Source organism: Neophocaena asiaeorientalis, unplaced genomic scaffold (genome assembly GCF_003031525.2).
Source record: "Neophocaena asiaeorientalis asiaeorientalis breed wild unplaced genomic scaffold, Neophocaena_asiaeorientalis_V1.1 scaffold106, whole genome shotgun sequence".
Lineage (NCBI taxonomy): Eukaryota > Metazoa > Chordata > Mammalia > Artiodactyla > Phocoenidae > Neophocaena > Neophocaena asiaeorientalis.
In genome coordinates, this window is record NW_020172597.1 from 3,223,601 (window position 1) to 3,239,633 (window position 16,033).

A 16,033-nucleotide genomic window follows, 5' to 3' on the forward strand; every position below is an offset into this window, starting at 1 on the left:
ATGCCCCGTAGTGGGATTGCTGGGTCGTGTGGTAGTTGTATTTTTAGTTTTTTAAGGAACCTCCATCCTGTTCTCCATTGGAGTGAGGTTTTAAAGGGTGAATAGGGCTCAGGCAAAAGTAGTAATTGGGGCTTGAAATAAGCAAAGGCTGGGTGATGGGAAATCATGCTGGTGTGCAGGGACAACATTCTTGTGTCAGCCAGAGTAGGAAATGCATGTAGATTGGGAAAAGAGCTAGAAGCTGGGTAGTAGGGGCTAGATAATGAAGGGCTTTTACAACTAGGAGTTTGACCATTCCTCTTTAGGAATCTGAAGAGTTTGGGGGAAACAGGTGAGTACAGAAGGGCAAATACCAAATTAGAGACAGATTGACCAGTTAAGGGCCTCTGTTTTTGTCCAGTCGGAGATAACAAAGGCCTGAACATTGATTGGGAAGGATGATTAAACATGGCTCTGGCTTTGCCTGGCTAAGAGCGTGGCACACATTCCCACTGGGACATTTTCAAAGATCCTTTTTCTATTGGCTTGGTTTGTCTATGCCCCCAATTTAACGAATCCAGCCCAATTCCATAGCTGCTGCTGTTGATGGGTTTTGTCTTGTGTTTTGTATTTCACAGATTCTCTTAAATCCACCTATTCTTTTTTTTTTTAAAAGAATTTATTTATTGGCTGTGTTGGGTCTTCATTGCTGCACGCAGGCTTTCTCTAGTTGCGGCGAGTGGGGGGCTACTCTTCATTGCAGTGCGCGGGCTTCTCATTGTGGTGGCTTCTCTTGTTGCAGAGCATGGGCTCTAGGCACGCAGGCTTCAGTAGTTGTGGTTCGCGGGCTCTAGAGCGCAGGCTCCGTAGTTGTGGCACACGGGCTGAGTTGCTCCACAGCATGTGGCATCTTCCCAGACCAGGGCTCGAACCCACGTCCCCTGCATTGGCAGGCGGATTCTTAACCACTGCACCACCAGGGAAGCCCAATCCACCTATTCTTAAAGGTTCTGGTTAGCTCTTGCATGGATTATTAAATTTTCCTCTCCAACTGTCAATTTTCATGGTGCTCCTGTTCTGCCTGGAATTAACGCCTTCTCACTTGACAAATGGCCTACTCAAGTGGCAGTTGTCTTTCTGCTCCCTTCTTGAAGGCAGTGTTACTTAGTCATTTGATGAATGTTTATTGAGCACCTACTGTTTGCCAAGTACTGTTCTGGGCACTAGGAACATATCACTGAGCTGGACAGTCCCTCCTCTCACGGTGCTTAACACTGTTGTGAGGCAAGAAAGGCAAACTAGTACACTGTTTCATCCAAGATTTAAAAGTGTTTGAAGAAAATAAAATGGGAATGAGAGAGAGTAACTGGATGCCTAAATTGGGTGGTAAGAGAGACCTTTCTGAGGAAGGTAATCATGTAATGCATTTATGGGTCTACATGACTCTTCCACTATACTGAGCCCTTAGTAGCACCTTGAGCTATTATCTATCTATTCTTGGCTCTTAAATGATGAGTGACTAAATGAATTATGTGGCTACTCCTCCCCTTTTCCAGTAGTCAGTGCACTACCTGAAACTTCCTTAACTCTCAGATCAAATTACTTTAAGCCTTCTGCAGGTTGTCTCTGCAGCCAAGGTAAGAGAGATGCCGTCCTTACCCTAGAGAGGCTCCCAGTCTCTGGGCAGGAATGTGATAAAACTTGCTTTGGTAAGTATTCTGTGCACCTGGACAGAGAAATCAGGGTGTTTCCAGGGGAAGGCCACTCTCGGCAGCTTCCCTCCAGGTAGTTTAATTACCTTGATCTGTACTCAGGAAAGCTGACTAGTAAAGCTATATTGGTCTATAAAACCAGACTCCAGTGTGTTAATTTATGATGAGAAATATGTCAGGTGCAGTAGACTTCCCCATTGGCCTTAGTGTGTTTTCTTCATGTAATCATGTCACTTGGGAAGCTTAATTGAAGTTAAGAGATAGCTCCACATATCAGAATGAGGGGAGTTTAATTCTAGGGATGGAATGTTTACCAACATCAGATTACCCCTACCACAAGCCTGGCACACCTTTCCTCCCCACTTCAGTTTGCTTCAGTGATTCTTGGTTCTGTTGCATCTTCGACTTGATATTTTATCTACCCCCAAATGGCATGATTTTACTTTTTATTTTTTTGGCCACACGACGCTGCATGTGGGATCTTAGTTCCCCAACCAGGGGTGGAACCCACGCCCCCTGCCTTGGAAGCGCAGAGTCTTAACCACTGGACTGCCAGGGAAGTCCCTTTTTAACTTTCTTAAACAGTCACTCTGATTTCCATCATATTCCAGGCCTTGGGACCCATTACTTTCTCTTTCACATTACTTTGCTTATTGTTTTTGTTGAAAGTATCCTATAGCTCTGACTTGGGGGTGAGGGTGGGGGGTAAGTTTACAAACTCACTGTCTTCCCCAAATGTGCTAGGATCTTCGGGCTACCCAGTTTATTCAAATCTGTGTGACAGTGGTATCAGATACAGACCTAAAGTTCCCAATGTGCTAAATTATAGGTGGCCTACCTGTAGAAAGGTAGCGTTAAAAGCTTTTCTCGGGTTATGACTGAGGTGTGTAAACACGAGGAAATCCTATAGGTCAAGGACAGAAGTCCAGCGAATGGAGACCCAGGGGGACGTTAAATGGCCTGTGACCGTCCACGCAGCAGCTGAGGCTAGGTTTCAGAGGAGTGGGAATAGGGGCCTTCAATTAACATTGAGCCATCCTCTTATACTCTGAAGATGGGAGCAAGGCTTTGTCGCGGAAGAACAGGTCGCTGGACCCCGCGGCGAACGCCTAGTCCCGTTCCACCGGGTCTCCGAGCTTCGGGTTCCCGAATACAGAATGAAGAAAGCGACAGCTCAGGCTTGCGCCTCTGCGAATAAAACCCTTTGATTTCGTTGTAAAACTACACTTTCACGTGAGGATCTTAGAACAAGGAAAATAAAAGATAAATGACGGGCGTTACAAGAGATGGCAACTCGCCCCTAACGTCCGAGTTACAACACTCGTAACGCAAAGCGCAGGAATCCAAGCGGGCGCCCGTTGTCAGAATAGCAACGGCGCAGGCTCCGTTCTGACGTAGGGTTTTCTGGGAATTGTAGTTTTCTCATCTTTGCGGGAGAGGAGACGATCTGTCACCGACATCTTTGCACAGCCGCGCCGACACCGGGTCTGAATGCACGGTCCAGTGGAGGGGGTCGGCGTGTTAACACCATCTATAATAGGAAACAATATATAACGGCTGCTGGGACCTCAACAAAGGCCTAGTAAATGCTCAGGAATTCGGGAAGCTTTCACAGAAAACCGTGCGATAACCGATGCGGACGGATTACGCATTCGCCTGGGAGACAGTGGGAAGGTAGCAAGTGGGATTATTACAGGCAGAAGAAACTGCTCCTACAAAGTTTGTAAGCATGAGAGCAATTCTGGATGGCTGAGAACACGAGGGTATTGAGTAGGGGTTGGTGAACAATGGGATCTGACGATTTAGAAATGGGAAGAAATCAGATCATGGTCTTGAATACCAAACCCAAGAATTTGGACCTTTTCTTGAATACACCTCACACGCAGACCAAGCAATATGAATGACCCCCTCCTTTGCGTTCTCCCTTATTTTGTTCATCTTTGTTTTATCACTTACCACAGCATTCTGTGTCTTCGTCCCAAGAGCTCAACAAGGATCATGGCCGTGTGATAAGAGCTCAGGAAGTGTTTTTTGAATGATCAGATTTCAGTTTTTAGAAAAGCAATTAGCAACATTAAGAAGAGAGGGTAAGAAGAGAGCAAGGCTGGATGTAAAAAGTCATCAGAGTTTAAAGTAAATTGCTTTTCCAGCCTGCAATTTTCCCTCCAACCAAGGGTTGAAATCTGGCAGCTCAAGGCCATTTCCATCCTGGGTTTTGTTTGGTCAGCGCTTTAAAAAAAAAGATTAATTGCCCCATATTTTTAAAGTGGAATGTTTCACACTTAAACAATAACAAAAGATTTCTGGCTTCTCCTGAAAAATTTGAAGACTTGACAGTTTGGGGCCCTGATTCTTGACAGCAACAGAACGGAGCTGAGTAGCTGCTGCCCCCTTTAGACAGGACATATGCTCTTCAGTTTGTCACATTCCCCAACACTCCTTCCATCCCTTAAACTGAGGCCAAGTACCAGCTACTATTTATCATGATGCTTTTGTTTTCATTTATTTACAGTGAGCTAGCTCTGTTTGGCCTTGGAGGTGTTTAAGTTGCCCATCTTTGTGCTAATCTATCCTACCTGGTATCCAAGGAGTGATTCAATTAAATTAGTATTTTAGAAAGATTAGTCAGTGCAAAACAGACTGAAGTGAGGAGCCGGGAGGCAGAAAGGAAGCAAGAAATTGGAAACCTATTGAAGGAATATTTGAAAGAATTTGGCCAGTAATTAAATATTGGATGAAAGATGAGGAAAAGGCAAAATACAACTTCAGAGTTTCCTACCTGAATGGCTGGGAAGATGATATCACCAACTTAAGAAAGTGGGAGAAGTGGAAGGGGTGGTGGTGATCACTACCTTGCTACCTCTAGTATTTCGTGGGCAAGGGCCGTGAGTTACCAATTCCATAATCCTCCAGTATTGTGCCGGGCATGCATTAGGTGCCCAGGAAATTCTAGCTGAACTGAAACTGATCTCAGGTGGGCTATACCTGATGAGGGGGAAGGAAGGGAGAATTGGAATGCTGGAACAAAACCAGAACGTTGTGGGACCTTAGGAATTCTCTCCAGAGTGGATGGACCCGGGGCTTGGGGACAGTCAATCCATTTTGGAGGAAAACCTATGCAAAAGTCCTGAAGCAGAGCAGGAATTTGGCATGCAAAAATGGAGACGGGATGGGGGGAATGGTGTCATTCCAGGGGAAGGGAGAAAAAAAAAAATCAAAGAGACTGGATGGCAGGACTTTTCCTGGAAGACACTGGAAGAGCAAGCTCTTGGTTGGAGCATTAGGCAGGGGATTTGGGACAATGAGGCTGGCAAGGTTGGAACACCAGACTTCTCTAAACAGTTTTGAGAACACATCACTTGAAAAGAAGTCTCCAGCCCCGAGCTGCTGCTGCTGCCCCCAGCTCCCCTGTGGCAGGGAGGGCACCAGGTCACTGCATCCAGAGGGGCCCAGAAGGGGAAGGAGGCATAGCCTCCACCGCAGCAGCTGCACCCACCATGGAGAGCATCAAGTGTAGGGTGGTAGGCGGTGGGGCTGTGGGCAAGACGTGCCAGCTCATCTGCTACACAACGACCATTTTCCCCAAGGAGTACCTCCCCACAGCGTTTGACAGTTATAGCGCCTGCAGGGCTGGCGCACGGTGAACCTGCACCTGTGGGACACAGCGGGCCGGGAGGAGTAGGGCCGCCTCCGCGGACACTCCTACCCTCAGACCAATATGTTTGTCATCTGTTTCTCCATTGCCAGTCCGCCCTCCTATGAGAATGTGCGGCACAGGTGGCACCCACCACTGCCCCGATGTGCCCATCCTCCTGGTGGGCACCAAGAAGGACCTGAGAGCCCAGCCTGACACCCTATGACGCCCGAAGGAACAGGGCCAGGTGCTGGCCAAGCAGATCCATACTGTGCGCTACCTCACGTACTTGGCCCTGCAGCAGGACGGCGTCAAGGAAGTGTTTGCTGAGGCTGTCCAGGCCGTGGGTCAACCCCATGCCTAGCAAGCGTGGGTGGTCCCGTGTCCTCTTGTGACCCTGACACTCAGCTTGGAGGCTGCCCCTGCCCCCCACCAGTTGTGCCTTTGTGCCTTCTCTGCCCCCAGCTGTGCCTTTACGAATAATTCTGGCACCCCTTGCCAAGGGGGCTCCCCGAAAGCCTTTTCTCCTTAAGGAGGCCCACAGGGAAAGGGGCTTTGGGCCCTGCCCCACTCTGCTTGAGAACACTAGGTATTCTCGAGAGCTCACCCAGGCCAAGGTCAGACCCCTCCCCAAGAAGCCAACCCAGCGCCCCCTCCCCACTTTCCTCTACTGACCAGTTGATCCAGCCTTCCACACAGATGTTGCTGCCTACTGTGGTGACTTCTCTCAGGTTAGGAGCTCTCAGCCATCCCTAATCTCTCCCTCGCTGCTCTTCAAATTGCTCCCCCCTCAAGATACTCTCTCCCTTCCCCAGAGAAGGAGCCATAGAATCCTAAGATGAATGTGCCCTAACCTACCCTCCAACCCCCGAGTGCTCAGGCCTTTTGCATCCACTGACTGACTCGGCCCCACCCCCACCCCCTCCGGGCTCCAGGGGGCCCCACCTACTCCCATCAGCATCAATAAAACCTCCTGTCTCCAGCGGGGAAAAAAAGGAAAAGAAGTTTTCGGCCCAAACTTCCCCAAAATAAATATTTACAAGTTATTTATACGTACAACTAATGTAATATTATGCACTTTATAAACATTAACACACAAACAAGAAGTTAAAAAACACAAAAATTAGAAATATTCTAGTATTTTCTTCCCACTCCCGCAACGTATCATATCACACATTGCCTATGTTACCTCCCCCCCAGCCCCTCCCCCTCCACCATCACTTCGGAGCCCCTGCTGTAATCAAAGGGAGCCTTAGGAGTTTCTGAAACAGAGGAGGTATCTGACGACTTTCCCGAATCCGCAAAGTAAAAACAGACTGCGACATCAAAGAACTGCAATTGCCTTAGAGCGCTTTCCACGTGCCAGGAAACGCCTCAGTGCTTTAATATAACTCATTCAATCCCCAAAGCAATCCTACTCTGTAGGTACCATTATTGTCTTTTAAGATATTTTTATCTTAAGATGAAACCGAGGCACAGTGAGGTTAAGAAACTTTTCCAGGCTGACACAGAAGTGGCGGAGCCAGAATTGGAACCCACCCTGGGTGGGTCCACACTCCATGAGCTTAACCGCTACTGGAGGGGGATGAGGGGGGCTCCCTTGGTTAAGTCCCTCACCAATCACTGCTGTCGTGAGAATCCAAGGTACAGCATGAGGAGGCAGCAGGAAATCACTAACCCCCGGGCCACCTCTTACTCAGTTGTCTAAGCAAGGTCGGCTTATCCGCAGCCTCTGGAGGCCAACTCAGCCGGTCGCGCAGGCGCAGATCGACAGGCTTGGTTTCTATGGTTCCAGGGCGCGACTGCGGAAGGCAGGTCGGCTCCCGTCGTCGCGCTGCAAGCGTCGCGCTGCGGGCTTCCTTTGCGGCAGGCCTCATTGTCGCCTGAGGATCTTCTAGTAACGGCGGTCAGCAAGGAGTCAAGGGCACAGCTGGTGGACGGTAGGGGCTGCGTTTGTTTGCGGGACGATTAAGCCTAAGGAGCTTCCTTCCGAGATCTCTTTAACAGATTTCCTCTTGGCTTGCTGGGTGTCCGTTCTCCCTGGCCGTGTTTTCTGCTTTTCCAGGCCCCTTGGTCCACACAGCCAGTGTCATCGAAGCTTGTAGGCCGCGCCTCTCTCGGCTCTCTCTCCAGGTTAACGTAGCTTTGTGGCGGACTCATACTTTGGCCTTCTGTTTCTTAACCTGAAGTCCACGCTCCTTGTCCCGGCTTGCATGGCCCTGCGGGATTTGGGCCCCGTCAACCTCTTAAGCTCGTTTCGTTCTTCTTCCCGACATGCACTCTGCGCTCCAGCCACGTCTGGGTGCTCAGTGTCCCCCAGACATACCCAGCACCTCCGGCTGTAACTCGTGCTGTGTGTGCCCTACTGGAATACTCTGCTCACGGAGCTTCATTTGGCAAGCGCCACCCATCTCAAAGGCATTTTCCAGTCTCATGGGCAGAATTGGTGCTTCCTACTTCGAGCTCTACCTCTTGTGCTTTTCTGTTGGGTTCCTAATTCCACGTGTGTGTCCTCATTTTTGTGCTTAGGTTGCACTGCTTTTCCTCCCCATCCCAGTGTCTGGAACGTTATTACTAAGTAAATGACTGAAAGAATGGGTAGAAAAATTTTAGATTACATTCATTTGTAAATCTGCCACTCATAGGTAACTATTGACCCTTTTTTGTGCTTCCTTCCAGTCTTCTTTTGCAGAAGTTTTTTTGGGGGGCATTATTGTAATCCCCCCTTTTTTTCATTCAATATTCAAGTGTATGTTTCATGTGTGTTCTTTTCCCTTCATGTTCTACCAGATAGGTACCAGATTTGATTATCCATTTCTCTATTGTTGCACTTTAAAGTTGTTTGAAATTCTTTTTCTTTTTTTTTTCCCCAACAGTTACTGAGCTCCTACCTGGTCCCTGCCCTCAAGGCACTCATTGTTCAATGGGGGAGGCATTCATGTAGATAGTGCATTACAGGGGTGTGGGAAGTACTATGAAAAGTCGATGATGCTGTGCTAACACAGGAGGGACATAACCATTTCAGGATGGCTTCTTAGAAGTGTCATCTAAATTATATGGATCGGAAAATGTAAAGAAATGTTTTCATGCTTGTGCTTTTTTGTTTATTTCAGTTATTTCTTCAGATCTATCTCAAAGAATTGGGATAACTGAGTCAAAATATAAACACTTTTTTAAACTTTTGATAAAAATGACCTTATCAGTATAGAGGATTTTAATGCATTGTTTTTTAGTTCTAGTTGTCTTTTCCTTGAGTTTTGTGAAAGCACAGAAATTGCTCATCTACCATAAACTGGAAGAACCTGTCTAATGAAAAAGTTTGAGGAGAAGTAGTTGGGAGAATAGTATGAAATAGCTTTCTTGAGAGCTATGTATCTAAGTTACTTCATTTTTCTCAGAAGTTTCTCATTTGATTGCAATTTTACGGCATTCTTTCTTTTTCTTCCACTTCAGCCATGCCTTTCTTTGATGTGCAGAAAAGGCTGGGTCTTGACTTAGACCGCTGGATGACAATCCAGAGTGCTGAGCAGCCAAACAAGATTCCAGGTCGATGCCATGCTTTTGAAAAAGAGTGGATAGAGTGTGCACATGGTATTGGTGGTATTCGCGCGGAGAAAGAGTGCAAGATAGAATATGATGATTTCGTAGAGTGTCTACTTCGACAGAAAACGGTGAGGAAGTGATGGAGACAGGCACTGAATTACTTCCTCATTTCTTTGGGACTACTTTTAAGTATTTTTAATTGGTCACTGGGCATTAGTTTGCCCAATGTGAATTGGCAAAACTTTTGTGGTGAAACTCCTTCCATACTTAGGTACCATGTCAAGGAAGTTAAAAACCTTCAGATCTGACAAGGGCCTCTTATTCCTCAGTGTTCTTCCTAATGTTCTCACATATTTTCCTTAGCATTGTACCCTGCTGCAGCCACCAGGTTAGAAATTTCATGTGTATATTTCCATTTTTGCGTAGACTATAAAGTAAAGAATACCAACCAGCATTGGGGTGTTTGTCCTTGAAAATCTTTGGGTGAATATATTTCAACCCAATATATATATCCAATCCTCATTGGGGAAGAGATTAAAATTCTGTAGATCTATTACATTGAAACTGATAAAACAATCTCTGGATTGATTTCTACTCTGGGGAGGATGGAGGTGTTAATGAGATTGCTTTAGGTGAGCCTGACCAAAAATGCAGGGGGCAAAAAAAGGTTAACGGCATGGTGTCTGCTTCCTCAAGAGTTGAATGAATTGCAGAACATGTAGGGCCCTGTTCTCCCTTAGAGAAGAAATCTTTGGCTGTGGGCCATCATTTTGCCTATTTCTGTGCTCCAGATATAACAAATATAAATGTTTTTATTACTTTTAACTCCTTGGGGTTCAGGGATACAATTTAGATTTTCACTTAAATGTTTCTCAAAGTTATCTGTATCAAAATTTTAAAATTTCTTGTTTTTTATAATCTGCTCTTGGCATTTGGATTATGTGAAGCTAAATTTGGAAGGAATGAAGGGGTGTCAGGTAATAATTTTGTATTGATCTCTAAAGGAATATTGATCATTGAGTAATATTGTAGTATTACTGAGGGACGAGGAGTGGGTCACAGTTGGCCACCTACCAGCTATTTAGTTCAGTGTGTCTTAACTTGTCTTCTGCGGGCCCCACTTATTCCTTGCTCAGATTAAGACTTTACTCATTATGGAAAATTAACACCAAGAAGAGACAGTGTGATGAGGCGGGAAGAACATTAGATTGGGAGTTTGGAGAGCTTGATTTTGATGCTGGTTTTGCCACTACTAGTTTCATGACTTTGAGCAAGTCATTTCTCTTGTAGTCTTGGTTTCCTTATCTGGAAATATAAAGTGTTACTCTAAGGTCACTCCTCATCCTGTGCGTTTATGAATAGATAACGTTACCATTTTGGAGGTCATCTAAGTGAAGAAGCTAGTGAATCAAGGAATTAGAATCAAGCGCTGTTCTAAGTTCTTAGAATGTAATAATGCATATATTTCTCACAGTAATCTCCTGTGAGATGCATTACGTTTATTTTCCCCATTGTATGATTAAAAAGTTGAAGCAGGGAAATATTAAGGCTATTACCTAAGGTCATATAGCCCAGTAAGAGGTGGAAATAGCATATGAACCTGGCAGTGCTGGTTCCAGACCCTGTGCTTGTATCCAGAACACCAAGTGGTGATTGGTTCTAGGTGGAAGAAAGATGTGACATATGATGGTGTGATAGCTCAGCCATGACTAGTCTGTTGGGAGACTCCTTAATAGAGAAATGTTAAGAATACAGTTTTTAAAATGATTATTGTTTATGTTAGTATTTAGGATACCTAGAGTTTCTTTTCCTACTGAAGTTACATCCTAACTAATTCTTTAAAGTTCATGGGATGTTTAATTGAACATACTACCTCTTCATGCCTTTGTGAAAACCTAGTCATTCACTCAAAAAATATTTATTGGATCACCTATTCTGTCAGGAACTATTCCAGGTACCGGAAATACAGCAGTAAGCAAAAGTCTCTGCCCTAATGGAGCTTATATGCAGGACAGTGGGGCAGGGGTGGGGGTGACAGTAAGCGGTGGGATACAGAAAATTTCCAAACAAGCGAAGATAGTGTGTCCGGTGTTGCTAAGTGCGGTGGTGAAAATAAACAGAAGGATAGGAAGCAGGAGAAGGCATGTATGCTCTTTTAAATAGAGTGCTACAAAAAGAGCTCAGTGATAGAAGACATTTGAGCAGAGACTTTGAGATAGTGAACCACATGCACATGAGGGAAGAATGTTCCGGGCAGAGGAAACAGCAAGTGGAAGGGTCTCTGAGCTGGAGCAGAGAGCCAGGAGAAGGGTATTAAGAGATAAAGTCAGAGATGTGGCCTTTTTAAGTCCTTCCAGGGAAGGAGTCAGCTTTTCCTCTCAGTAAGATGAAAGCCGTTGGGTTTTGAGCCACGGAATAGTGCAGTCAGGATTAGTAAGTCTTTTCCATGTCACAGAATCCATGAATTAGGGTTCTCATATAATCTTGAATAGCATGGCTTTCCTCTATTGGGAATGTCCTACTGAGGAGAAGAGGCAGAACTCAAGGCTCTGCCTATCCGAGTGACTAGTAGCTGAGCACATACCACGTCTTTCTTTCAGTGTGGTCCAGAGACCTCTTTGGCTATTTCTGCTTCATTCATACCCAGTGAACAGTCACCAGCAGCAGTGCCACCTTCACATAGAGAGGTCAGGAATATATAAGCTGTGAGATGATCTCAGCTTTTAATATTTTAAAAGATTTTAATATGCACAAGTATACCTCTTAAAGCCTTTGGATCTGTATTGTTTTTGTAAATACCTGTATTCCTCTATATCATAGGAACATTTTAGTTATTAGTTTTCAAGGAGATATTATTATATATACCAGAAATTTATTTGTTCAAAGCTTGGGAAATGTGTTCTTTAAAGAAGGGATTTATCCCAGAGGCCCTCTAGGATGAAAGACTTCCATAGTTTAAAAATGAAACCAATTTTTTATTCAGCTTCTCCAGCCCTCACTTTCCAGTGCATATCTCCCCCAAGTTTAAATACTTTCTTCCTTTGACAGATGAAACGTCTGAGTGCCATCAAGAGGCAGCGGGATAAGCTAATAAAGGAAGGGAAGTACACACCTCCACCTCAGCACCTGGGCAAGGAGGATCCTTGACCCTGAGCAGAGCAGCTGCCGGTGGCTGGAGGCTGATTTTCACGTTCTCTCTTCTCTGCTGGAAACTTTACGTACTGAAAACCTTTTTGTGAAAGTGTCTAAAAATAAAGGATTGCTCTCTCCTATTTGTTCTATATTCTCTTGGATCATACCACTCTGTACTGAGGTTGCAACCTATTTTTTAAGTTTGAGAAAATGCGTTTCTCTTAAAAATTAGCATCTAGGGAATAATAAGCAGCACTTAACGAACGCTTACTATGTAGGTACTTTAAATATGGTAACTCATTTAAGAAGTTGCAGTGTTTGATTCTGGTTTATTTTCTGTAAAGCACCAACTTGGGCCGGGAGGGAGAGGCAGTACAGAGGGTGGTTGTGTGTTTACGCTAATGTCTGTGAAGTGTAAATTTAAGGCTTTAAGAAAATGCCAAGTTCAGATAACCTCATTTTGAAGAGGCAACACCATTGTTTCAATTTGCCATCAGTGTTGTGTGTTATACATTAGTGGTATATTAGTACTTCTAACTGGCACGGTTAGGAGCATGTTTTCTTTGGTTTTTGTTTTTATTTTATTTATTTATTTATTTTCGCTGTGTTGGGTCTTTGTTGCTGTGCATGGGCTTTCTCTGCTTGCGGCGAGCGGGGGCTACTCTTCGTTGCAGTGTGCGGGCTTCTTATTGCAGTGGCTTCTCTGTTGCAGAGCACAGGCTCTAGGCATGTGGGCTTCAGTAGTTGCAGCACACGGGCTCGGTAGTTGCAACACACGGGCCCTAGAGCACTCGGGCTTCAGTATTTGTGCCACGCGGGCTTAGTTGTTCTACAGGATTTTGGATCTTCCCAGACCAGGGCTTGAACCCATGTCCCCTGCATTGGCAGGCAGATTCTTAACCATTGAGCCACCAGGGGAGTCCTTAGAAACATGTTTCCAGATGTAGAAGGGAAGGTGTGAACCCTAGAAAATTAATGTAAGTGTTGAGAATATAATGGAAACCTCAGATATCCTGCAGCATTTCTTAAACTATTTTTTATTGTGTTAAAATACACATAACATAAAATATATCGTCTTAACCATTTTTAAGTGTACAGTTCAGTGGTATTAAGTACATTCACGTTGTTGTGCAACCATCACCACCATCCATCTCTAGAACTCTTCATCTTGGAAAACTGAAATTATATCCATTAAACAATAACTCCCTGTACCTCCTTCCCCCTAGCACCTGGCAACCACTATTCTACTTTCTGTCTCTATGATTTTGACTACTCTTAAGTACCTCATTATGAGTGGAATCATACACTATTTGCCTTTTTGTGACTGGCTTATGTCATCTAACATAATGTCCTCAAGCTTCATACATGTAGCATATATCAGAATTTCTTTCCTTTTCAAAGCTGAATAGTATTCCATTGTATGTATATACTACATCTTGCTTATCCATTCATCTGTCAGTAGACACTTGGGTTGCTTCCATGTTTTAGCTTTTGTGAATAATGCTGCTATGAATATGGGTGTACAGATATCTCCTTGAGACCCTGCTTTCAATTACATTCCCACCAGTACTGCAGAAGAGTTCTAATTTTTCCACATCTTCACCAGCATTTGTTATTTTCTGGGTTTTTTTGATAGCCACCTAATGGAAGTGAGGTATCTCACTGTAGTTTTTTTTAAAAAATTATTTTAAAATTAAATTTATTTATTTGACTGTGTTGGCTCTTCGTTGCTGTGTGCGGATTCTCTCTAATTGCAGCGAGCAGGAGCTACTCTTCGTTGTGGTGCATGGGCTTCTCATTGCAGTGGCTTCTCGTTGCAGAGCACGGGCTCTAGGTGTGTGGGTTTCAGTAGTTGTGGCTCACAGACTCTAGAGCACAGGCTCAGTAGTTATGGTGCATGGGCTTAGCTGCTCCGTGGTATATGGGATCTTCCCGGACCAGGGATCAAACCCATGTCCCCTGCATTGGCAGGCAGATTCTTAACCACTGCACCGCCAAGGAAGTCCTCATTGTAATTTTGATTTGCATTTCCCTAATGACTAGTGATGTTGAATCTTGTCATGTGCTTATCAACCATTTGTATATCTTGTTTGGATATATGTGTATTCAAGTCTTTTGTCCATTTTTGAATTGAGTTGGGGTTTTAAAAAAATTTTTTCCTGAAGTCCAATTTTCTATTTTTTCTTTTGTTGCCTTTAATGTCATATCCAAGAAATCATTGCCAAATCCAATGTTGTGAAGCTTTTGCCCTATATTTTCCAAGTTTTATGTTTTTTAGGTCATGGGCCCATTTTGAATTGATTTTTAAAAATACAGTGTTAGGTAATGGTCCAACTTCATTCTTTTGCATGTGGATATCCAGATTTTCCAGCACCATTTGTTGAAAAGACTGTTCTTTCCTCATTGAATGATCTTGGCACCCTTGTCATTTGGCCATATGTGTGAGGGTTTATTTCTGGACTCTTGTTCTGTCTGTCCATGTTTCTGTCTTTATGCCAGCACCACACTGTTTTGATTACTGTAACTTTGTAATAAGTTTCAAAGTCAACAGTCCTCCTGATTTGAGTTCTCCAGCTTTGTTCTTTTCAGGATTGTTCTGGCTATTCAGGGTCGCTTAAGATCCTATATGAATTTTAGGATGGGTTTTTCTATTTATGCAAAAAAATTGGGATTTTGACAAGGACAGAATTAAATCTGTAAATTGCTTAGGGTAGTACTGATATCTTAGTAAGTCTTCCAGTCCATGAACATGAGATTTCTTTCCATTTATTTATGTATTTAATTTCTTTCAGCAGTGTTTTATAGTTTTCATTGTACAAACCTTTCAACTCCTTAAGTTAATTCCTAAGCATTTTTTTAGATGCTATTTTTAAAATTTTTATTTTATGTTGGAGTATAGTCGATTTACAGTGGCGGTGTACAGCAAAGTGATTCAGTTGTACATATACATATATCTATTTTTCAGATTCTTTTCCCATATAATTTACTACAGAGTACTGGGTAGAGTTCCCTGTTCTATACAGTAGGTCCTTGTTGACTAGCTATTAGATGCTATTTTTTTTTTCTTTTTTTTTTTTTTGGCTGCTCTGGGTCTTCACTGCTGCCCGTGGGCTTTCTCTAGTTGCAACGAGCTGGGGCTACTCTTTGTTGCAGTGCACGGGCTTCTCATTGCAGTGGCTTCTTTTGTTGCAGAGCATGGGCTCTAGGCATGCGGGCTTCAGTAGTTGTGGCATGTGGGCTCAGTAGTTGCGGCTTGTGTGCTCTATAGCACAGGCTCAGTAGTTGTGGTGCATGGGGTTAGTTGCTCTGCAGCATGTGGGATCTTCGTGGACCAGGGTTCGAACCCGTGTCCCCTGCATTGGCAGGCAGGTTCTTAACCACTGTGCCACCAGGGAAGCCCCTAGATGCTATTTTATTTTATTTTTATTTTTATTTATTTTTTTGTGGTACACGGGCCTCTCACTGCCGTGGCCTCGCCCGTGGCGGAGCACAGGCTCCGGACGTGCAGGCCCAGCAGCCATGGCTCACGGACCCAGCCGCTCCGCGGCATGTGGGATCCTCCCAGACCAGGGCACGAACCCGTGTCCCCTGCATTGGCAGGCAGGTTCTTAACCACTGTGCCACCAGGGAAGCCCCTAGATGCTATTTTATTTAATTAATTTATTTTTTTTGCGGTACGCAGGCCTCTCACTGTTGTGGCCTCTCCTGTTGCGGAGCACAGGCTTGGAAGCGCAGGCCCCCCCGGCCATGGGTCACGGGTCTAGCCACTCCGTGGCATGTAGGATCCTCCCAGACCAGGGCACGAACCCGTGTCCCCTGCATCGGCAGGCGGACTCTCAACCACTGCATCACCAGGGAAGCCCAAAACCATCTCTTCCTTTTTTTTTTTTGCGATTGCTATTTTAAATGGAATTGTTTTTGCAATTTTTTTTGTTTTTTCAGATTGATCATTGTTAGCCTTACAGCATTTTGAGTCATAAATGTCAGCTGTAAGGCTTGAATGTAAGTTCTCCTCAAAAGGGAAAGTACATTG

General features: G+C 44.5%; 1 protein-coding gene and 1 pseudogene across 1 annotated transcript; both read left to right on the forward strand.

Moving 5' to 3' along the window:
- Window positions 1–5,122: 5,122 nt before the first annotated feature.
- Window positions 5,123–5,720, forward strand: LOC112395566 (rho-related GTP-binding protein RhoG-like; annotated as a pseudogene).
- A 1,448-nt stretch (window positions 5,721–7,168) lies between these two features.
- On the forward strand, window positions 7,169–12,140 carry NDUFS5 (NADH:ubiquinone oxidoreductase subunit S5). The gene is made up of 3 exons (XM_024738709.1): window positions 7,169–7,265; window positions 8,779–8,996; window positions 11,917–12,140. The coding sequence occupies exons 2-3, from the start codon at window positions 8,781–8,783 to the stop codon at window positions 12,013–12,015; spliced, it is 315 nt and encodes a 104-aa protein (XP_024594477.1). The 5' UTR covers window positions 7,169–7,265; window positions 8,779–8,780; the 3' UTR covers window positions 12,016–12,140.
- Window positions 12,141–16,033: the final 3,893 nt, after the last annotated feature.